The 24,656-nt window shown below is 40.1% G+C and overlaps 2 protein-coding genes across 2 annotated transcripts; one reads left to right on the top strand and one right to left on the bottom strand.

Moving 5' to 3' along the window:
* Positions 1–9,644: 9,644 nt before the first annotated feature.
* On the bottom strand, positions 9,645–12,894 carry LOC115827011 (phospholipase A2). The gene is given in 7 exon segments (XM_075353619.1): positions 9,645–9,743; positions 9,745–9,794; positions 10,665–10,772; positions 11,632–11,713; positions 11,715–11,761; positions 11,764–11,799; positions 12,858–12,894. Coding segments are annotated over 7 exon segments (459 nt in total).
* A 778-nt stretch (positions 12,895–13,672) lies between these two features.
* zc3h7a (zinc finger CCCH-type containing 7A) lies at positions 13,673–23,479 on the top strand. The gene is made up of 23 exons (XM_030790031.1): positions 13,673–13,759; positions 14,900–14,993; positions 16,003–16,042; positions 16,206–16,403; positions 16,516–16,674; positions 16,798–16,878; positions 17,255–17,308; positions 17,401–17,440; positions 17,545–17,849; positions 18,002–18,248; positions 18,463–18,506; positions 18,683–18,836; positions 18,962–19,120; positions 19,245–19,447; positions 19,873–19,973; positions 20,204–20,385; positions 20,585–20,658; positions 20,799–20,935; positions 21,102–21,207; positions 21,851–21,959; positions 22,081–22,214; positions 22,574–22,737; positions 22,851–23,479. The coding sequence occupies exons 2-23, from the start codon at positions 14,926–14,928 to the stop codon at positions 23,038–23,040; spliced, it is 2,949 nt and encodes a 982-aa protein (XP_030645891.1). The 5' UTR covers positions 13,673–13,759; positions 14,900–14,925; the 3' UTR covers positions 23,041–23,479.
* The last annotated feature ends 1,177 nt before the right edge of the window (positions 23,480–24,656 follow it).

Raw genomic sequence — 24,656 nt, 5'->3', positions numbered from 1 at the left:
CATTATCCATTTAATCAGTGGAGATAACTATCTAACTGGATTATTCATCAGCCAACTCGCCTGCTTACTTAAACAAATTACACAAATTACCAACCTCTTTGGGTCAAATTGCTATGTCATTTGTTTGTTTTTGGGTGTTTATGTTATATCACATAGATAGATAGATAGATAGATAGATAGATAGATAGATAGATAGATAGATAGATGGACAGGTTTATCTTATATGTCTTGCATTTTACTGTAACTGTCCATCTCAAGACTCTCAAACACTGACCAGTTCACTAACCAGCTGAGGCCTGGGTCTATGGTCTTCTCCACGTTGACAGTCCAAGCAGGATAACAGAGATGTGGGGGGGGGTGGGGGGCAGCAGGGTAATGTATATTGAAAAATCTCACATGACAAGCATCTCTCAAGCAGTGCAGGGGGGATACGTTTACCCTCGCTGCCTTAGCGGTTATATTTAGATTTCAACAGAAGCTGTGAACAGAATACACTGTGAGCTCCTCCTCGTCATTCCTCACCAACTGACACAATACGACACTCTCTTAACGGTTTAGTTTGTCGTTTATGCAAAGGTTTTCCATCTGAATGGGTTTTAAAGCGTGAACACCAGGGGCATAAACTTACATTCTGATCCACTGTATATCTCTTCTTATCAGGTAAAGATCACAGTCCACGAGAGAATTGAAGGTTTACTGAGAAGAGCCGTGGTTAGTTTAACAAAACTGGAAGAGAATAGCTGAGAACTTTGAAGATGATATGGATATGTTTGTTAGACTTGAAACTATGGAGGACGAGAGATGAGTATCCCACTAGAAATTGGTTTCTGTGTATCATGTGCTCTGAATGAATAAAGATGAGTGATAGTATGAAATGATGTGGCAGAAAAAGCCTTCCTTCTATTTTGGTTTTTGGAAACATGACAGAATATGACTTTGGAGCTCAGTGTTGTCAGTCAAATCCAAACAGCCGTTTTTAAGTAATGCAAACTCTTGCTGAAATCTTACCTCACAACTTGACACATTTCCACTGTATTTGTAACTTGCTCTTTGCTCAGTCACTAGCTCTTTTTGTCATAGCAGTGAGGTGAGGTGATACATACCCTTATATCATTAAAACGGCTGGTTTGTCATTCAATCTACGTGGGAACCTGGCTGATCTGGGTAGTAACTTGACTCGATAACTGACAGTAAATTAGCTGGAGGTTTTTTTTTTACTGCATCAATAATATTTATTTTGACCATAAGTAAAAGTCAACATTTTGTTTTGACAGGATGGGCGAGTGTTAGGAACTCACCATGGCACGTTTTGAAATTGCTTTCTTTCTTTAGATGGAACAATTTATCTGACTTAATCCCATGGAAATTCATTAATCACAGCCCAATTTTTTAAAAACATTTGTTTGCCTCTGTTTTGGCATTGTAGCAGCTCTCTCTCAAGCACCTTGCATGATAGCGACTGCCTTCGCCACTGATTTTTTTTGGCAGACGTTTCTCCCAGGCCTGCTTTTACACAGCAGTGGCAATGAACCCACTGCCCCCCCACACCATCCCTCACCCACCCACCCCCCCCCCCCACACACACACACCCTCCCCCCGCCCGACCGCCAGAGCCTGGAGAACAGCCACACGATGATTCAGCAACGAGGTTCCACAGTCCATAGCTCAGTCTGCACCGGCATGCAAACCTGGGATTAATGCCTCCAATTAAATCTCATACAGGGCGTCTGAGATAAAGCTCCAGAGTCAAGTTAAGATGTTAATGGACTTTCCTGTGCTGATCTTAGATAATGGAACAGAAGACAACACGTAGACACTGGGTTAGCATGGCATACGGTAGCATTTTTACTCAGTGTAAAGAACTTTAAAAAAATGTGACGGTTGATTGGGTTGTCAGATAGCTTGTGAAAACTATTTGAAAATATACTCTGAATGGGTTCAGCTAAGCCTGACTGGTCTCATCCCTTCAGATGCTGACAGAGATAAAACGTTCCAAAGAGACAGCGTGTCCACGAGATAGCACAGACATTGGACACAGAGCTTATTAAGGTATAGACGCTAAACTCTTTTGTGGGAGAATCAGTACCATCTGGCCTGTATTTTTTTTTTTTTCCTAAACATCAAACATGATCACCGTCATTCCGCTGTCTGTTATTTCTAGTTTGGGTCAGAACACGTGGGCCCAGCCATTCTGAAAAGGGATCGGGCCTGTCGGGATGATCAGAGAGTTTCTTTGTCATTTATCGTAATTCTGTCGTGCCCAGGCAGCCTTCTCCTTTTATACAGCACATTGGCATCTTATAGGCTTTCTGCACTATAACAAACTCCACATTTATGAGTCCTGAGGCAGAACCCTAATGGCCCTGCAGACACCAGCTCTCACAGATGGCAGACTGAGGAATGGGCAGAGCTTTAAAGCGTGGTATCTGCTTAGAAGTGTTTGTAGAGGAAAGTTTGCATCGTATGAGCAGTCAGCTATGTAGGCCTATGTCATTTGGAGGGACTATTGACCAGATGACATTGTTACAGCAAAAATGACATTAGAACAGAACACGATATGTTTTTTAAAACCTTGGGAAGTCCTTTTGTTTTTTTCAGTATTTGGAGAGATGAAATTTTTGAGAGGAAATGTTGACTGCTGGCATGAACAAGGAATGTTTTATAAGACTTGAGCTTTAAGAATCAAGCAGGCTTTTTTTTTTTTTTAGTCTGTAAGGGTTTTACTGATCAGCAATCCATTAGTCTGCTGTCTTTGTCTTGGTAATATTGTCTCTGTTGTGTGAGAAAACAGGGCATAGACAGACCTGTGTGAGTCACGAGGTCAGGGAAGAGAAGACTGACGGTAGGCCGAGTTCAAGCTTGCCTACATGTCAGATCATCACAGCGCGGCTCTTAACCAGAACCACATGCAACGCTGTCACAGCCAAATCCAATGAATGGACGTTTATTCTGAACAAAAGCTGAGCTATGCTTTTGCACTTTAAGGTTCCTAATCCTCATTTTAAAATTATGGCAAAATGGGTGCTCTCTCTCTCTCTCTTTCTTTCTCTCTCTCTCTCTCTCTCTCTCTCTCTTTTACACACTCTCTCTCTCTCTCTCTCTCTCTCTCTCTCGCTCTCTTTCTCTTTCTCTCTCCATGCATTGCTGCTGTCAATTCCCCTGTGTTCTCACACAGCAAATCCACTGGGCATCATACCATTCTATGGGATTGTGATAACAGTGATTCCCTGGTGGGCGTACTGCAGGATTTACTCTGCCCTCTTCCCAGGCTGCTTTGTCCGTTACCCTTATCGAAGGAAATGAGAGCGGAAACGAGAGCACATGGCTTTTATTTCAAAGACTCAACTTCACTGTGTCTTGGCCCAGCAAACAGATTTCTGGCTTTACCGTGTAGGGTGAATGTATGAAGGTACACTGTACTGTTAGATCTACGTTTGTTCAAGCTGCTGGTCATTTACATATGAGAAATGCATTGATTGCATTTTTTCACAGGCCTTAAACATGTGCAAAAAAAAGAAAAAAAAAATGGGAGAAATGTTTAAGGCCTCTTTGAAGCACGAACCAGCTGACAGGTTACAACGTGTCACTGCACGTGGAAAAACTTTGGGCTGTTTCAAAAGGTATTCATCATCTCCTACAAGTTCAAACAATTCCCTTACTCATCAGTTCCAGATATATTTAACCCTGTTCATGATAAGTTACCATAATTCATTTTCCCATTCACAATCTCTTACATTTTATGATTGGTCTAGAGATAATCACACTATTTATAACCGTTTGATTGTCTGTCAAATTGTTTGTTAGCCTTATATAAGTGACATTTGAACACTTAAGTTAACATTTAAAATAGATTTCAGGTCATCAGTTACAAATCTATGGGAAAGGCAACTCTGTGATGGGATATGTTTTTACATAGTAGCTGATAAAACTTATGACTGACTGACAGCTTATCCCTCTTACTTGAGGGGCTGATATTGTTCTGAACCACAATGGGAATAGATGATTTCCCACTGCTCCATATCGCAAACGCTGTAAACTTTACAAGGATCAGAAACACAGAATTCCCAGTAAATTGTTTTGTCACCCTTGCAAAATATCTCTTAGTCGAAATGGCCATATTTGTCCTGATACGTCCTAGGAAGAGAAAGATGTCCTTTTAATTAACTTTGGATCATGTGTTTGGATATAAACATTTACACTGTGTGTTTATCTGAAACAAAAAAGTTGAAACAGAAAATGCTTTCGAGAAGTGTGAAATAGAAAACTACTCCCTAACTTACCATGCTAGGTCACCTCAGTGCAGTTTAGCCTTTACACTCCATATTACCCTGTTTAAAGCATAAGAAAGACAGCTGTTACAAGCACTGTCATAGCTTGTCTCTATATGATCAGCTAACAAGGCACACATTTGTTTTCTGACTGTGGCATTTAATCATGATTTTTTTTGTGTGTGTGTGTGTGGGGGGGGGGGTTTAAACCAATGGTCCAACTAACTCAATAAAAGAAACATTTAGAGCACGATGCAGTTGCTTGAAAACTGGCAGTGTTTCCACGAAACATGTGAAATTGCCAGTAAAACAAAACAATCACTTCATTCATTGCAGAGTAGTTTAGCTATTAGAGCTAAACTAAGAGGATGGGAAACCTCTGCAAAAAAAAAAATACAATACTCACTATGGAAATTCTTCATATGAGCTGAGCTTGCCATATTGGCTTTAGTTGGTTTATAAATGAGAGAGAGTGTTCTTGGGGCCTATAACATCTAGAATGTGTCTATTGACTCTTTATAAAAGCAGCAACATGGTTATTGATTTGGTGAACGCATTATGCAAATTACTGATCCTGAATTGGTTTAGCATGAGTCGGTGACATTCACCAGTGTAAAATGAAGTCAGTTAAGTTAACTCCTGGCGTCTCAAAAACAGGACAAACGTGTAGAATTGCCTCCAGAATGAACGACTTACCTTCAGTCATAAGAACATAAGTGTGGTAATGAAACACCATGTATTCTCAGAGAGTTTTTCTGCTCCAAAAAAAGCAAACTCCTTGGCACCGACAGAAATTCTTTTCTGGCATGGGCTGACAGGTGGGAGCTGGCTCCACTCTCAGTGTGGCCGAGTCAGACGTCATTTTTCATCTACATTTAAAATAGGCCAACGAGTAAGAAGACTCTACTAATTCGAGCATGAACCGTGTAACTTTGCGATCATGTTGTTTTGGAGCTCACAAAAAAAAAAAGAAAAGACAACACTATCATCTGAAAAGGGTTTTTTTTTCTTTCTTTCTTTCTTTTTTTTTTTTTTTTTTTTCGGTTGGTTTGTTGATTTGTTGGTTGTGTTTTGGGTTTTTTTCTTTTCTTTTCTTTTCTTTTTCTTTCTTTTTTTCCTTTTTTTTTGGCAAAAAGCTGATGAAGGAAATAGATGGAGGTGATTTTTTTTTTAATGTTCCCCTTGAATGCAAAGACATTCAAATGTTCCTCACTGCTCTAAAGTGCAGAGCCTGACACCCTGAAAGTAATTACACGCTACGTCATTATGGAGCTGACTGTCTGGAGAGAGTTTACACTTGGATTTGAAATTACGCAGTACTTACTGAACAGATGCAATTACAGTCTGCCTCCCCATGCTTGTTTGTCCTGAAAACCTCTCATTAACCATTTGACGTCTGTAGAAAAAAAAGGTTGTAATTAACAAAGTGATTACGAAGCTCTCAGTAGTTTTTGTTAATGAAATAAGTTTTTCCATTTAAATCAATTTTGTTGTTCGACTAATTTTATAACCACAGAGAAAATATCATGGTATAAGTATCTCATTGTCATCCCTGCCATATTAAGATCCATGACATTAAGAGAATTTTATATATATATATATATATATATATATATATATATATATATATGTGTGTGTGTGTGTGTGTGTGTGTGTGTGGTGTGTGTGTGTGTGTGTGTATATATATACTCACTTACTTTTTATATTTACTTTTAGCTCTCGCTGTAGCTTGGATTTGTTTTAAAGTCTTGCCACTTGTTTATAAAGTTTGTTAATGGTCTGACACCTTTTGTATAATTGAGATTGCTTGTTATCCTGTACCAGCTTGAGTGGTCAGGTCTTCCTCACGGAAAAAAGGGGGGGAAGAGCGTAATGCACCAAAACTCTGGAATATTCCAGAGAACAGTAACTGGGAATATTTTCTCACAGAGCATCAATACAGCAACATAAAACTTACATTTTCAAATGGCTTTTTAACTGATTCTTTTGCTTATGTGATTATTGTATGTTTTGAATGTTTCTGTTTTTAAATGAAATGTAACTCTTTATGATTATTTTTGATTGACTCACACATTATTTTGCATTTTTCCTATTACTGTTTCATCAGATTGTACTGTTTTTCAGTTAATCAACTTCAAATTTTTTTGTCCATCATTTCTAATGGGCAGATTTGTTATGTAATTGTTGCTTACTGTTTTGTTTTTTTTGTATTCTGGTTGGTTTTAATGCAGTTCTTATGGCCATCATTAATGCACTGATTTGTTTTAATCTTCTTACTCTTCTGTGTCTTCTTTTTAAAACACTGCATTCTGTATGAAATATACTGAATAAATAAAGCTCTGATTGAATTAGGAGATTCAACCTTCCATTAATACTAACGATGCCTCAATCTGTCATAGCATCCATATCTTTCCTAAGGTAATATAAGAATACAGAGAGCTTAATTATGGCAGCTTTCAGTGTGATGTTTTCCAGACTCCCGTTTAAACAATTGAATGGGCTCCATGCTTATCTGGACAAGGAGCTTCAATCCAATAAAAGGCCCAATGAGAAACCCCATTGTCTCCATTTCAGTCACATACAATTTCAAAATGCTCTAAAAGGAAGTAAACAAGCAAACATGACGAGCACAGATAAAAAAAAAAAAAAAAAAAGCCCCCTCTTTCCCCTCTGCCATGTGACCGTAGAGGCATATGACTTCCATAACTGCGTCGCTCATTACCCGGCGATGGCTGAACACAATCGAGTGAGTGTTTGTAAAACTTGCCCCAGATACTTGTGTCCCAGTCTGTAGCCCTGGCTGCTGTGCAAGCTTCTCTCTCATTTCAGGCAACCTGCAGGGCACTTCAAATGAATGTCCCGTGTGAACAAGCAAATAAATTCTACATAAGGCAGTTGCAGTCCCAAGCCCGAAAAACCTCCGTTGTTTTTTCCCCCATTTAAATTAGGCTTCTAAGTGTTCTGTCCAAACATCCGCACCAAGAGAGTGAGATGCTATGACTGACAGCACTGTTAAATCATAAGCCCATTATCTTACCTGGCAGTTGTAATTATGTTAATGTTAATGTCTTGATAAGTGCCTTGTATTCTTTGTTCATCCTGTTGCGGTAGTCGGAGCCAAAATGGTTTTTTTATTCGCCCGGGTCACGATTAGGCCAAAGAATACCCTCGTGAACAGATAACCCCTCCCAGTGAGCCAAGCGATCTTACAACACGAGAGACAGTTGCGCTATGATAAATAATTAAATAAATAAATCATACAGAGTTGAAGGCCTCGCAGGGCATCTGGTGAGAAACCCACACAATCATAGCAATTGTTTTTTTTTTTTTAATGAGTTAAAGAATTTGTGTTTATCACTGATATTTAGTCCCTTGAAGACAACATGGAATTAAAACAAACAAACAAACAAACAAAAAAAATGAAAAGATGCTACCACCTACTGGTCACTTGTAGTTACTACTATTTGTACAGGTAAACTAGTGGAGATACTTATACATACACACACAGACACACACTCTGACATTCCTTTCCAGTCTACAAGCTGTCATAGCTTATATAGTGACTGAGGGAAAACCTCTATTGAGTGTGATGATCTCACTGCCTTGTCATTTTGCAAGTGTCAGAAAAAAAAAAAAAAGATGACTCAAAAGAGCAGTGTCGACATTGAACAATAGGGGACGCTGTTACAACAGTTTCAAAGCTTGCAGACCAGCATCTTTCGTGAATATCTAAAAATTCCCCACATTCCTCTCGTCTTAACACACTGACTCAGCGTGAGAAGGCCAGCATCTGGCCAGCTATGGTAATAACAAGCTCTGAAACTGTGAGGGATGTGAGGAGGTGTGTTACTTCCTTAAAGAGCATATAAACGGCAGCATTTCAAAAGACCCGTCCAGGAATTTATTTTTCTTCCTCTTCTCCAGCCCAAAACTCAACAGGTAAAAAAAAACCACACACACACACACACATACACAAAACATTTACTAGAAAATGGTAAAAAGTGTGTTTGAATAGCATGTGAGATTTCACTTCCAGATCACTGAAAGCGTTACTTAATTTAATTGTAATCACACTAAAACAGATTGCGAAAGGAAGATGTATGGTTAGAGGCTGGATACCTTGGATACAGTACGGCATAATGGAAATCAAGTCACCTGATCTGATTTAAATGTGATAGAGATCCATTCCTCCTTTGCTGTTGTTATACAGAGCTCTTTGTTCTGTGGGTCACTTTGCTACAGATACTCTTTGTGCTGTAGTACAGACAGGCATCACTCCAAAAAAGGGTCAGGTTTGCGTCTTTTCACCTGCTCTATTGTTTCTCATTTAACATGGTCTGCTCACCCTTTTCACCAGTTTTAATGGACTTGACCCTTACAATATTATTTACTGCCATACAGAAAGACTCTCTAAGACTGACACTGCATTTGACTTTTTATATTTTCTGTCCTCTCTCTAGTAGCTGCTAAATCAGATGCCAGACAGTTGGGCTTACTTCATTCAGGTCAGAGAGAGCAGAACACACCCGACCATTTCCCTAGTAGGCTGGGATGCAGTCTACTTTACTTCCATTGGTGTCCAAAAGTCAAAACAATGTGTGTTTGAGTTGTTTGCTGCACCACTGTTGATGATGGCTACTGTTATATCAGACATGGGTGGAAACTGAAGACATAAGCACTGTACTACTCAAAGCATCTCCATGGGTCCCCATGTGTTAAACATAGCTCAGGAATGCACAGAAAAACACTGGAATAAGAATACATTATGGTATGAATACATATTCATAACTTTGGCTGGATATGAATTGAGTGCCTTGGAATACTCTTGAGTATCTCGTAGATCGTGTGCGCACGGCAGCAAAACACAAACACAAACACAATCATCTCCACGGCTCTCCTCGGCAGTTCTAATACAGACACTTCATCAGGGTTAATTATCTTCATTCCAACTTTTACAAGTCCTCTTCACAAAGACACAGCCGCTGAGGCTCTCCGGCCCTGAAGTGCTCACGAACAACGACTCCATCACGAAAAAAAGTGAGTTTTCTTTATTAATATGAATTTCATTATTGTCATCACAAGTAACTGTCTTTTAACAAGCAATTCATATTTGTTTCTTCTAAAAATAGATATAAAATGTCTGTATATGTAAACAAAACATCAGATAAAACATTTATTTAACATTAAAGTACTTTAGCTTAGGGATAAAGAGATACCATCAAAACCAATGGCAGAATGAAAAGAAAGCATTTCTCAGCATCTCTAAGCTTTTTTCTTTTCTTCAAAACCTTAAGAAAATATAATCCATTATATCCTATACTTAACCGACTCTATAATGTAAGACTAAATATGTAATCATGTATTGTACGTATGAAATCAATAAAAATTGCAGGTGGGATGTACACAACCACACAGGAAGTCCGGCCATAAGGCATACCTCCTGTTAAAAGGCGCTTTTCTCAAACACTTGGCTGCTTTCCCTGTCACATTTGCAGAGGATTTTCGCACATCTGTCCTTCACAGAATCTAAGATAAGAAATAATAATAATAATAATAATAATAAAAAAAAACATGTCAGCGATTTTTCAGATGAAAAAAGTGATCTGTATGGAAAATGAGAGGAAATCTGTTTATTAACAAACAGTCTTACAAAAACACACACACACACACACATTAATTTTTGGCTTGGACTCTGGAAAACATATTGCAAACACCCCTCTGGGTGCTACTTTTTGCCATGTGTTTCCATGCTTTGTAATCACCGCGGTTGGTAAGAGCTGTAAATAGATTTAGGTGTGGGTTAGACGCTACCCTTTCTGGCCTCAGAACGAAGGCACCCACCCGTCTCTCAGAATGTGTGTACTGTACTCAGAAACACTAGCCTGTCTTCTGTGCACACCACTGATCTAAAGCAGAAATATCAACAACACAGATTCAAAAGAGCTCTGATTTAGCCAAGACAGGCTGGTTTACCTCTGCCTGAATGAACTGACTGACTCCCTTTGCTCTAAAATCGCCATGGAAACTATTACCCAGTAAATCATAAAAAGACTGAGTGATTTTCAAAAAGATGAGAAAATCCCAATATTGTAATTAAAACCAAATATTACATCATTTCATTTATTACTACATATTTAATATACTGTATGTGTTATTCCTTCAGTACTGGAGCAGAGTTACAAAATTTTCACCCTCCGGGCCATTGCTAGTTCCTGATGACAGTGATCCAAGCCAAAACATCAATGTCCCCTATTTCAGTGCTAAAATAAATGTTTTGTTCCATATTAATATGACTTTTTTTTGCATTCTTTGAATGAGACTCCCAGACGTTTTACAGTTCAAACAAATATCAGAGAAAGAAGCTACCTCTGCCAAATTTCATATGGAAACACATACCACAGTCAGCCTCCTTGTCGTCACACGTCCACTGGTACTTGTCGGTTTTTGTTTGGCAACCTGCAAGCTCTGCATCCCCGTAACAGCAGTCGTGTTTGTGGCAACACCTTAAAAAAGTCGAGTTGAAGAGTTTTTTTTTTTTTTTTTCATTTACCTTTTCAGGTCAGCGCTGATACACGGAACCAGCAACAGCAACAGAAAATCAAAGTCCAAAAACATCTTTTCACAATATGTGTTTATTTAAAAGAAAGACTGGCTTATCCGACACACTTCATGCGAAGCGTAGAGTAAAAGAGTGACTGGCATTCCAAAGGGTTTGTCATGCAGAAGAAAGAGCTGAATTGGCAGATTTCAGGTACCGCACTACACAACGGGCCACAACATGTATTACGCACATTGTTATGTTTTATTTAATGGTACACTTTACTTACAGTAAAACAAAATAACAAAAACAAAAACAAAAAAAAAAAACTCCTGCAAACATTCAACAAACTATTACCCTCCACATACCTATATTTAGTGGTTTGGCAAAATCAGTACAGATCCCAACTCACCACCAACTACAGTTTTAGGAAATAGGGGGTTTTGCTGGGTTTCTATTGGTTGCAATAAGTGTTAAAGATGTCTTATGGTTTAATGGTTTAGTGGGTAACTATAGCTGTGATTAGAAAGCTGTGTAAAGTAGAATCTGTCATTTTGTGTCTTGGAGTCCTGGGTGGATCTACTTTTGGATGTCTGAGACTGAAGCCACAGCACGGAACAGAAAATGACACACTCAATTTTCCTTCATATAAACTCGTTGCTATGTGCAGCTTTGACGGTCAGAATTTCAAACAGCTTTTGGATCTCTTAGGATATCCTAAAGGCCACACTAAGAGTAATGTTAAGGTTAAGTAGTGGTTTGGTTTCGCGTAGTAAATTACTGGTAGTAGATCAGATTCAAGGGACCCTAGTGCCAATACCTTACAGTCTGCTCTGTCCCTTGGCCAGCCTTGGCCTCCAAGGCCACAGTAACAGCCATACATCATGTAGGCTAAGGCTGATCTCCCATGTGCTGCATTTGATGACTCCTGCCAACTCCAAAAGACCTCTCTTATCCTCAGAGGCCTCTGCGGTGTCAGGGAGGCCATGCTAACTGAGGAAAAAAAAAAAAAGGAAAACACCAGTGACGCTTGGGAACATCACCAGACCAACGCACATCACTGGGACTCTAAGTCCTTTTCTCTATATGCACTAGTTTCCCTGTAGACTACTTCGTCGAAATGTTGCTGGTCAGAAACAAGAAAATATGCCTATAATATGAACGTGTATGACCCTTACGAGGTGTTCCCACACAAATACGTAAAAGAAAGAGAGGGGAAATAAGGAAACACTGGCGCACATTCATAGACGTTACTCAACCTCGGAAAGGTAAATAACAGAAATGTGACCTAGCCCATAATATGGCACATCTGTTTTGCCTCTTAGATGTGTTTTCAGATTGGCGTTTGCTGGAATGTTAGATGCATCGTGTATTCGATTGAATAGGAGTATCTAGAACAACAGGAAAAGCCAATGTTTTCTCTAAGAGAACAGGACAAAGTAATGACTCTACTTGACTCTACCAAAGCCAAAAGCGATAACGATCAAACTAGATTTCAGTCCTTAATAGATTTGTCCGTTTAATTCTCACAAAGAGATCTTCAGACATATGAGGCAAAACTAAAACGTCAAAAGTAATTAAAAACGGTTGTAAAAAAACAAATTGATGTCATTTATGCCGAAAGCATACGTAGCCTACTGTAACAGAATCCAGTAAACTCAAATTTCATCCCGCCGTCCATTCATTTCCATGTGGACACTTTTCTTTCTCCAAAACGCCTCTTTGTGTTAACTGAACTATTGCTAAAATAAAAAAAATTCTTGTTCCTGTTTTGGTGGTCCGTTAGAGATATCGCCTATTTTGTGACAAGCAAATGCAGTTTTCAGAGACAGATAAACTTAGGTGGGAGATAAACCAAAAAATAAACTGGAAAACCTGCATTCTGTCAGTTGTTGTTACTGTAATTAAATGTGCACAGTAAGTGCAATATTGTCGGCAAAGTATCTGATTATTCTGAGCGCACAGTTCCTGTGAACTATTCGGAATATCTCTGATAAGCAACCATTTCACATAAACAAAGGTAAACTGAGCCATAGTAATGAGAAACTCACCGGAGAACAGAAGAAATGCCCGATACAGCGCTCGCATTGTGCAGGCAATGCAACAATCAAGTCTTCACAGCGCTGTGGCAGCCAGTGTATTTACGTACGGATAAAGAGGCGCACTCAGCTCGAGGCTTTTTTTAGATGCAGTCTCGAGTAATCTCCTGAGCATCACTCTCTTGTGCCCTCCAATGTAATCCTTGCACCCTGCTCGAAAACTCGGCTGAGTTTTCTCTCCGCATCCACTCCTCAGCGTTGTAGGCTCCTTCTCATCTCAGGGAGTGATTTAACCTGTGTAACCTCTAAATTTGACGCGTGATTCTGCTATCTTTGATCTTTTTGAAAAATTGATGCACCCCCCCCCCCCCCCCCCTCCCCCGCGAACAACCATAAGCAGTGTTTGAGTGATTAATGTTAACTTGTTTATTGCAAATATATTTATACATAGATTCTAAACACTGAATAAATCACGCTCGGATATGGAAAGGGAAGGAGACGCTCAAAGATGAATGTACCGCTTACCCTGTAATAGCAGGAAAAATACAAAAACGCCAACGGCATAGTTTAGGTGTTCACCGTGGCACAACTGCCGGATATAGCGAACACTGAATCTACCAAGAACCGCTTAGAAACCTTACGTACCAATGTTTAGTTAAAGCAAAGAAGTCTTAAGTGGCTTTAACATTTTAATGAAGAATGAAGAAGTTATCAAAATAGTTCTGGAGGTATTCGACAGGGGGCCCCCTTCCTTATTGTTGAGTAGCAACCCAGGAGGAATCAACAACAAGAGACTACAGATCACGTTTTCCAAAGCGCCCAAGTTACTCTGATTAGCATAGGGAAATATTTCATTTAATGTCAAGACTTGTCTATTAGGACACATCCCTGTTGCAAACGAGATATTGCCAGAGGTGAGTGTTGGGGATATACCTGTTTGTGCTTATGATTACATCTGTCCTGAACAAGAAACATGGAGGAATACCATGAAATTTAACACATAGCAAAATTTCTGCGCGGCAAAGTAGTGAAAGGCCAGCTACGTTGATAGCTAGCTAGCTAGCTTGTTATAGGATATCTGCTCTCCTGGTATGATATTTAGGTGCTGTAACAAGCATTAATGTCCAGTAATACTGAACTCCTGAAGATCACTTAGCGTTGGCTGTTTATTAACGTAACCGGTCTGTTTAAGGTAAGTACCCCACAGTTGTCAAAACGCCTTAAAGACACATTACGAATAACATAAGACATGTTCTGCTATACCCGTAATGATCTGAAAATAATTTATGAGCCAACCTCCAAAGGCAAAAATGTTGTTATAGATATGTGCCTACACTTACGAAATTGCTCGTAAATTTGCACTGACTAAATTTCCGGGATTGTGCTTTAAAGCTATACAATGATTACTTTTACGCAAATGGATTGTAGTTTGAGTCAGTGTGACATGCTTTTCTGAGTAACTCAGACATCACCCTCCCAATCCCATACCGCTGGCCTGACGTCGATATTAAATCTGACTTTATGTAGAAGGTAAAATTTGTTTCATAATGTTGCAGAAATTTGTGGAATGGCGAGAGGCATATAGACGGCTTTTTGTGTTTACTGGTTCTTTTTTTGGCCTGCCATTGAAGACAACGTATTGCACGATTGTGATATCAGCACGCTACAGTAAGGGTCGGACAATATTCACCTGACAGGAAGTCAAAGAAACAAAGAATTCGCAGCGCTATAGCTAGCTAATTAGCCACCGCTGGCAACCCGAGGTGACGATTGACTAATACTGTACTTAATGGGCTGTCATTGTTACCCAGTCATTAAATATTAGATTCGGAGATCCTCGTTTATCAAGGGTGTTCGATTAGTTCTGCGTAGCTAGAAACAAAAGTGATCTGTCTTTTTGGTAAGTTTATATTTTGATATTCCACACCAATACCAGTGACTCGCCTGTTAACCATTACGGTAAGACATAAGTTACGTCCGTTCTTCATGCCTAAAGATTCGTCCTGACATTGCCATTCTGGTTTTTTTTTTTCATATTGGCTATTGACCCTTAGGGCACGTCCTAAATTCGCATGGAAACATGTCGAACGTGTGTCAGGACCGAAGCAGCAGATGGCAGAGCATTCAGGAGGGACTACAATTTATCCAGTGAGTATAACGTATGAACCTTGTGTGTGGAGTCTTTTGTTAAGTGGCTGGGACCTCTTCCCAAAGGGACAGGTGTTGACGTCAAAGATTTCACTAATGGCAGACCTTTGGGAAAGGAAATATATTTCATCCCTGAGAGATAGTTAATTATTTTGTCTCGTGAACTGCTTCTGTAACTAATACTTACCTGTCTAGTCTGAAACTTGTCTATTTAATATTCTGGCCTTTGAAGTCCTGCTGGTGCTTTTTTAGAACAGTCTATTTTAGAAGCTATACAGGGATAAAAAGTTGTGTGATTTTGTATTTGTTGATTTGCTTAAGAAAAACTGTCGTGAAAGCACTTAAACTATGTGACTTCCTAACAAAGAAATGCCATGTATATGTGTGGAAAAATTTCCATCCATGCGTGTAGGAGTGAATGAAGTCATGTGTGTTTTTATCTTGGGTTCTTCAGAGCTTTTGTTGAAGATTAATGTTTAAAAGATATTCTTTAGGGCAGCTGTTTATGTAGTGCATATCATGTTGCATGATGGAGTAAAGGCCTTTTTAATGGAAAGACATTTATGATTATGAGATAGATTGATAATAAATGCAAGGCAGAGTCTGATCTAGTTTTACTCATGACAGGTATTATTTCGTAAGGGGTTCTTTACCGGCCTATATTCTTCCATGAGACATAGATCTTACACCTGGTTGCCACAACAAAACTAGTCAACAGTTAAAAAAAAAAAAAAGCTTTACATTAATCAAAATGCAGCACCACGTAGTGATGAGAAAAATGAATGACTGGCTCTTTGATCTTATGTGTAAAGTGTTCTGATAAGTACGTAATTTCCAGTTGCGATGTGTGGGCTATATTTCTGTCTAGATGACACAGCCCTAGAGCAGGTCAGTAAAATGAATGACCGACCCACTGTATCTCCATGCTTTGCTCATGTGTTTTCCGGTTTAACCTTGAACTCTCAGTCTTTCAGTATGTGCTCTAAATCCCAAAACATCCTCTGTTTAGGTCCACTTTGCCTTTTCCCGGCTCTCAAGAACAGTATGAGGTTTGTCTGTTTTGGGTTTTTTTTTTCTTTTTTCTTCTTCTTTTGTCTGATGCAAAAATGTTCATACATACACACCTCCATTGGATTGAATTTTAGGTTAAAAAACTTGTGCCTGTTTTTTTTTGTTGTTGTTGTTCCCCCCGCCCGCCCCCCCCCGACCCAGGTTTTCATTCAGGACCTGGTGAGAAATCTGTTTGGAGAAGGAAATGACGTGTTTAGCGAGGGCGAATGGATGAGATCCGTCGAATTATACACAGAGGCCTTAAACATAGCGGAATATGGCGAATCGGAAGACATCAGCATATCCGCCGAATTGAGAGAGAAGCTTCACGCCAATCGTGCTGCGTCGTACTTAAATATCGTAAGTCGACCGACTTTGCCCCGCGGCACTGCACGACCGCACTGTTAACGGTCTATGAGGATCAATCCCGAAATATCCTTTCAACTCTGTATGGACGTTTTGTTTTTGTAAGGGCCTGCATGACCAAGCTTTGGAAGACTGCGACGCAGCTCTCACCCTGAATGAAGGCAACCACAGAGCACTTTATCGGAAAGCCAGGTCTCTGAAAGAGCTGGGAAGACATAAAGAGGCCTATGAAGCAGTGGCCAAGTGTTCCATGGCAGTGCCTCAGGTCTGATCCTGTGTTTCAGCTCGTTTTAAACTGAGGGGCCCGGGAATACATTGTATTGTTATTGTAATTTAATGGTTTTTTTGTTGATTTTTCTTTGTTTGTTTCTTTGTTTTGCTTTTTTAGGATGCTAGTGTGATGCAGTTGACTCACGAGCTTGCCAAAATGCTTGGACTTAAAATCCGTAAAGCCTACGTCCGGAGCAAGGTGATAGCATCAAAACTCCGGCGAAATGAGGATGGTTAATCTCTGTGTTTGCATTGTGGCCCGTGTTAATCATTGACTTTATTATGTTTATTGTCAATTTAAAATGAGAGCAGGTTTTGATCACGCTATAATACTTTGATCAGTAGTCTCACAAAAGCCTGCTTTGTGTTTTGATCATTGAGGAGGTGACGCAAGCATAAATGAAGACACGCAACACATTTCAGAGAAATTATAATTGACTTATGAATGTACACAATGTTTTTGTAAGGCCTGATCATAGAGTGGAATTCATTAGTGTTAAATATTCTACCACTCACTTCACTGGAGCACAATCGTGACGTATTTGGGTAACGTAACATCTGTTTTCCCCCAACAGCCTGCCTTAAATGTTTTACCTGGCTCTAATTTGTCAGGGGCCTCTAATGATAAGGTAAGCAGTTAGTTTCTCTTTCTGTCTCATTATGAAATTGTTTGGCATTGTTCTGCTGTCACACTGAATAAGCGCCTTTCTCCACGTCATAGTATTCACCTGGATCGGCCTCCATGGAGGACATTGAAACGGGTGAGTTCTGTACATACTCAAAGCACACACCTGATTCTTTCCTTGGAGGTTTTGGGGTCGTACCAGACGTTTCATTTTGTATACCGGCCCCCGTATTCTTACAGAACTGCACCATTTTGACCAAGGAGCGAGTACGCCCCTGTCAACAGCCACGCCTGCGTGCCCGCCTGTGGCCGAGCCAGTGGAAAAAGAGCCCGCCCCTCTCAGCATCATCCCCCCCATCGCTCCCGTCGAAACCCGGCAACCCGAACCCTCCCCCATGCCTGTGGTCCACACCCCACTGGTGAACGGAGTCAGAACCAACGAGTCCTTTCCAGTGACAGAGCCCCGTTTAGATTATGACACAGATATTATTGGGGACGAACTGGATGAACTCTTGGACAGAGCCAGCCCTGCTCAGCCCTCTATGGTACACCTCGAGATATATACTCCCCTCGTAACTTAATCAAGCTTCAAATATACTGTAAAGCTTCTAACCAGCCTCTAGTCTCATGAGAAATATATTCAGTTGATTATTAACAGATATTGTCTTTTTTTGCTTTCGTTGTTGGGTTGCTCTAGAACATTCCAACAGTGGAGGGACCAATCACCTTGCCGACCAGAATGCCCACGAGTGACTCTATGCCTAATCCCCTCCTCATGTCTGCTCACATCACTCATCCATTCATGAACCTGGCTCCTCAGTGCACGGTCAATTTACCCGCGCCTTATCATAAACCCGGTTCCTCGGGCTACCCTCTCGGGCTGGACTCCTTCGTCTCTCCCCTGGATTCACTGGATAGTTTGTCACTTTCAGACTCCCAGTCAGGTACTTCTTATTTCCCTCTACTTCAGCATGAGTTTCTGAGTGAGGTACAGTCTAGGCATATTTTTGTTTGGGGAAAAAGAAATTGACTTGTGTACAGTTTATGTGTATGTTTGTTTAAAAAAAAAATGGCTTGTGTAAACAGCCTTATTTTACTTATCCTCAGAACAAACAGCTGGATCGGACTGTTTTTCTTTCTGTCTTTCTTTCTCCGCAGGTTCTCATTCACCTGGAAATTATGATCAGCTTAGTTTTCTGCCGGTGAGTGTTGTCTTTTCTTTTCCTTTCCTTTCTTTTCTTTTCTTTTCTTTTCTTTTCTTTTCTTTTCTTTTCTCCACAGCCACCCCATCTCCTTTTTCGATGAATCTTTTTTTTTTTTCTGGACTTGATCCATTTGTACTTTTATCAGAAAGTAACTGAAGTTTATATCCTGCTAGCTGTCCAACAGTGAAAAACCCATAATGCCACCTATTGGGATGGCCTTTGGAATGCCCGAGGGGCACTTTACGCAGGAGGTGGATCTGAACACGAACCCACTGGCAGAGACTCACGAATTCAAACAGGCGTGTTCAGCTTGCTTTGTAAAAACCGGTAAGACCTCCCAACGCATGCAAAACCATTACCGTTCAATGGATAATTTTTTCGATCTTGAAATAATACGTTTAATAATTGTGTTTTGAAAAACCAATCATTTGTTCTTGTACCTTACCCTTAAGGGTCTGGAGTTTTGGACTACACTCACTATGCCGAAGAGCACAAATGCAAAAAAGATTTGTTACTTGGAAGAATCAAGCTTTCGCCGAATCCTAGGTGGAAACTTATTAGGCCGAGGCCCACCAAAAACCAATACGCTGGACCGTACTACATTTGCAAAGGTAAAACCTCAAAACCAAACCATTTTTTTTCACCCCTTAGTTTAATCCGTTTTTTTTTTCTGATTTGTTTATGAACCGTGATTGCAAACAAATGTTTTGGACTTTTTTTTTTTTTTTTTGTAAGACGTATCCATGGGAGAGGAATGCAGATATCCCGGTCATTGTACCTTTGCTTATTGCCAAGAGGAGATTGACGTTTGGACCTTGGAGCGTAAAGGGTTCCTGTGCAGAGAGCAGCTTTGTGATCCGTTTGGCACGAACAAAAACAATTTGACAGTTTCCAGGATCTTACAGGAGCACCACGGCATATTTATGTTCCTCTGTGAGGTAGGTGGGGGTGTGGTGCCAAAACGGCTTATAATGGACCGTCTGTCTACTTCACATGTGATTTTGAATGCTACACTAGATACCTCTGAATGGAAAAAATGTCAGCAATTAACCGCACCCAAATTTGGTTTGGTCAAGATCTGTCTGGTGTGTCTGGAGCGGTTTTGTGGCGTTTAATTTTTTGTTGTGTGTTTGTCTGTTTGAGCTGAAAGATTAAGTAACAAACTCGTACAATTCCATTGTTGCTGTACTACTGACAAGCTAACCAGCCCGACTGGTTTGAAAGAAAGTTTTTGGTTTTCTTTTTTTTTTTTTTTTTCCCTACCCCATCTGCCTTTTGATTTCGTTTTCACTCTGATAAAAAACAAAAAAACAAATCTCTTTGCACACGTTTCTAATGTGTTTGTAACCTGATCAATCTTTAGGTGTGTTTTGATCACAAACCCCGAATAATCAGCAAAACCAATAAGGACAACCCCAGTCTCTGTTCTCACCCTGTGACAAAGCATGCGTTTGAGGAGAAGAAGTAAGCATTTTTTTTTTCCCTGGTCTGTCTATGCATACGGCACTGTGAGGGCCTTGACTCTTGTTAGGGGAGATCTTTCTGCATATGAGATAAGCCTAATGGTTTTTCTCCTGCACCGTGGAATGTCCTTGAGGATTTGGATTTGATATACGGGCATGCGCTTGTCTGTGTGAATGATCTGAGGGTTGTTTTTGTTTTTCGTTTGTTTGTTTATTTGGCTGTACTTTCAGATGCCTGGTCCATATCCTGAAGGACAATCAAGTGAGGTACTCGAAAATCCGCCCCTACACTCCCCTCTGCCAGCTGGACCTGTGTCGTCATGAGGTGCGTTACGGCTGTCAGCGGGAGGACGGCTGCTTCTATGCCCATAGTCCCATTGAACTCAAGGTGTGGCTGATGCAACGCGATCGAGGTGAGCCAAAAGGTCTCCTCTCTTTTCCCCGAGCCAATAAAAACCAAAACGCTCCTCCAGTCTGAGTTACATCTACAGCTAGTATTAACTACGGTAACTCTAATGAAAGAAATGATAAAGAATGTTTACTTGTCTTGTCTCTTAGAGATCACATTAAAAAAAAAGCTGAGTGCTGTCTTTTCTTCTATTCTTTTTTCAGGAATCTCTCCTGAAAGTATTGTTCAGGAAGCACGGAAGTATTGGAATATGGAAGCCAATTCCCAAGCGCTGCAGGTAACCTTTTCAAAACCCAGTCATGACGTGGGGTTTTTGGGGGGGGGGGTTTTGGGGTTTTTTACTGGCTCTGTTTGGTTGCCAGTAGTTACGGCCTCTCAAATGATTCTGTTGACTTTAACTGTGTGTCCTTACTTCAGGAGCTGCCAGGTGCCCTGAAGAAATTTGGCCCTCCTAATCTGAAAATGCAGTTTGTCTGTGCGGTGTGCTGGAGAAACGGCCAAGTCGTGGAGCCTGACAAAAACAAGAAGTATTGCAGTGCCAAAGCCAGGCATCCGTGAGTCTCCATCCTGTTTTATCTCAGTGATGCTAGAATAACTGCTGGAAAATATTGTTCCATTGGTGCACATTTTGAAGAGGCACTTTGAAAAGGAAGATGGATGGTTCCGTATGAATTGACTCTGACGTGGTATTTGTTCTTTTATTTTTTTTTTCCAAACCAGTTGGTCCAAAGACAAGCGAGTGGTTCTTGTGAGCTCTAATGAACGTAAAAAGTGGACAACAATTCGTCCTCTGCCGACAAAAAAGCCCATACCATCCCAGTTTGAGGTAGGAAACCATCATGTTAGGTACTGGAAAAAATGAACAAACATATAGCATTTAAACATTAAATGTTTCATTTAAACAAAGACCTTTAAACAAACATACATATATATGTGTGTGTGAAGACACATACACACACACACACACACACATATTATATCACTTCAGCAACGAAGCCATATGTTGCACAGACAACAGAAGAACCATTTAAAAGTCATTAATTCAACTCATATGACTCAGATAGTCCTGTGTGCAAACATTTCCTCCCACAAGACATGAGTATTGAACCTAACCATGTAAGATCTCAATATTACAGCTGAAAGATCCATTTAAAACAAGGCTAGATATGTTTTGGTTGCCAATCAAACAATGTAGAAACTGCAAACAGAAACATGTAGCATGTCTATAGGAAGTATAGGTTGGTTTGAGTGATTAGCCAAATTTTTGGACCAATGAAGATTAATTACCCAAGTATAGTATAAACACTGCGGAATCATTAAGATGATGGACAAAACAAGAAGAGCTTATTTCAAGCCACTCACTGACCTAATGTGGAAAACCCCAGAGTTCAGAGAACCACAGGAAGCACCTGTGCAAGTCCTTTGGTTTAACAGTCTGTCTGATTCTGACGTTCTTCCAAACCTGACAGATCTGCTTGCATGTGGCTGCTGGCAAGAAATGTCAGTACATTGGGAACTGCACTTTTGCACACAGCCCGGAAGAAAAGGACATGTGGACATACATGAAAGATAACAACAGTAAGTGAAGAGAACACCAGCGTCATCCAATCAGAAACCATCCCATAATGGACAGAATGTAAACAGCAGAACATCAGTAATAACAGTGATAATAATGATAAACCCATTTGTCTGTGTGTAGTCTCAGATATGGAGCAGCTGTATGAGTTGTGGCTTCAGTCTCAGAAGCCGGGTTGGAGCGAGGAGAACTCCAGCACCGTCATCCGAGAGAACGGGAAGCAGATCCACATGCCCACGGACTATGCCGAGGAAGTGGTATGGGAATTTCACCGGAGAGCAACCGTTAACTGTTCTCACACCAGTGTCACCAGTTCATTTAGCAAGGCTTCCGATTAGACCTCATTGAGTCAAGGTTTCTGCTCGATGTTATTTTCTCTGAAAACAACATCCTCTCCATTTGCACAATTTTAGGATGTACCTCATTGTGAAGTTCAGGAAACTTTTTTTTTGTACTGTTTTGTTCTAGCTGTTATGGCCCGGTATTTGCAATGCTTGATGTCCTTTTTTTTTTTTTTTTGGTGTTGTTTTTGGATAGAATTTGGAACTGAAATGGACTAGTTTGTTGTAGGGAATAGAGTGGACTAACGCCGTGTGTTTTACCTGGTTGTTGTTAGGCCGGTAACCACTGTTGGCTGTGTGGGAAGAATTGTAACAGTGACAAACAGTGGCAGCAGCACATCACCTCTGAAAAGCATAAGGAACGAGTGTTTAACTCTGAGGATGATCAGAACTGCTGGCAGTACCGCTTCCCAACTGGCACTTTCAAAGTTTGTGAGAGGTAAGTCCACACACACACACACAGATACACGCACATGTATGAACTCATATGTATGAAGTCATCAGATGGATTAAATACTTACTGTTGGTAATGGATATGTCTGCGTTGTCCAGGTATCTGAAAGGTACTTGCACGGAGGAAGAACACTGTAAACTGGCACATGGTGAAGAGGAACTGAAAGAGTGGAAAGATCGCAGGGAATTCCTTTTGATGAAGCTCGCCAAAGCCAGAAAAGATCACTTGATAGCACCGAACGATAACGACTTTGGCAAATATAGTTTTCTGCTTAAAGACATAAATTAATGATTTAAATGACGTCTTCAACATGCGAGTCGTTTTGGAAGTACAATGAGGCTTAAATTCGGTATTGAATCAGGAGAGCTTTGAGAAGCTCAGTGATTCAGGAGGTGTATGGATCTTCTCCCTTCTTTAAGAAAGGGGAGAGCACAGGGCTGGCGATGAGCTCCCAGTTACCACGGCTTTGTTGCTTTTATCACAGATTTAAATAAGAAAAAAAAAGACCACCCATTACTTTTCCAATCTGTTGCAATCATTACAGATCACATAATGGGATTATGAAATCTTCATTATGGGACTGAATACCGAGAAAGAGAGGGGGCGGTTACAGATTAATGGTTGAAGCTTGATTCGTCGCAAACTGTTCAGACGAGGAAAGGCGTTACAGATTGTGATCTGTCGTTTTGTTCCATTTCTTTTTTTTTTTTCCTCTTTTTTTTTTATTTTTACAAGGTTGTATGGTTAATTGTACCCTCTCACTTTTAAAATTCAGTCTCGGTGTTGGAACGATACAAAACCTTTTAGCTGTCATGTTCTGTCACTGCATCTCATGTTCGGTAATCTCTGTATCCATGTCTGTTGGTGTTGTATAGACCAACAGAACCACCAATAAAACATTTTCCAACATGATCTGATTTTTTTGGTGTGTTCTGATGCCTTGTCGTGTTGTGTTTGGAAAATAAAGATTTGCTTGATGCAGAAATTGTTTTATTGAAATCTTAGTAGAGTTACACCACACAAGTTTCACAAGAGGGCGCTATGGCAGTAGAAGAGAGATTTGCTTTCATAGATTTTTGTTAAAACTGTATCTGAGTTCAAAAAGATGCAGAGAGTTTAGGGTATCCAGTGGAAGCCAGAGGCAGTATACACAGACATCAGGTTTAATGTAGACCAGTTCACCTTTCAGTTCAGTATCTTCTGGAGATCAAGAAATAGTTGCACTTCTTTTGCGGAAATCCAGATTTTTCAGAGCTGGTAAAGCGTGGTGGATGACCAACATCACCCCAGGGTTTCGGACTGAAAAAGCAATGTCTTCTTTAAAGGGCAGTACCAATGTTTCTCTACGGAAAAATGGGTTTAATTAGACACTCTGGAAGAAATGACGCTATGCTAAAGTTTCATGTTTCCTGAATTTAAAGACCTACAATGTGTCAACCACGAACATGAGTCAGTTGGTTTGGTGACTTCAGCAAGTGAGGCGAGAGTAAACTGTGATATGAAGTGAACAGACAGGTTTGACCTTTGTTTTAAATAGGGTTTATGTCCCTGCCCCCAGAACAAAGTGGACCATTGTGTGTTACTCAAGGTTTTGAAAGAATTATTTGTTCTCTTCGGTCACATTTTAAGTTCGCCCAGATTCACATCATAATCCTTTTCACTTGAATTACATTATGCGAATAAGTCTTCCTTCTGAGTAGGTTGCTTCCCCACACATTTGTCATGAAGCATTAACAGCAGGATGGATCATTGTGAACAATATACATTAGAAAATATTCACATACTGGTCAGATATCAGTTTATATGTACAATGTTAATTATTACCTGTGTAGATTTCACATTCACTCATTTTGTCAACATTCTTACCAAAAGGAACTGAATATTTCTACAGTGCCACAGATTGT

The sequence above is a fragment of the Chanos chanos genome, chromosome 13 (assembly GCF_902362185.1).
Source record: "Chanos chanos chromosome 13, fChaCha1.1, whole genome shotgun sequence".
NCBI classification, from domain to species: domain Eukaryota; kingdom Metazoa; phylum Chordata; class Actinopteri; order Gonorynchiformes; family Chanidae; genus Chanos; species Chanos chanos.
Note: the sequence above shows the minus strand (reverse complement) of the source record. Positions and strands in the feature narration are given on the sequence as shown.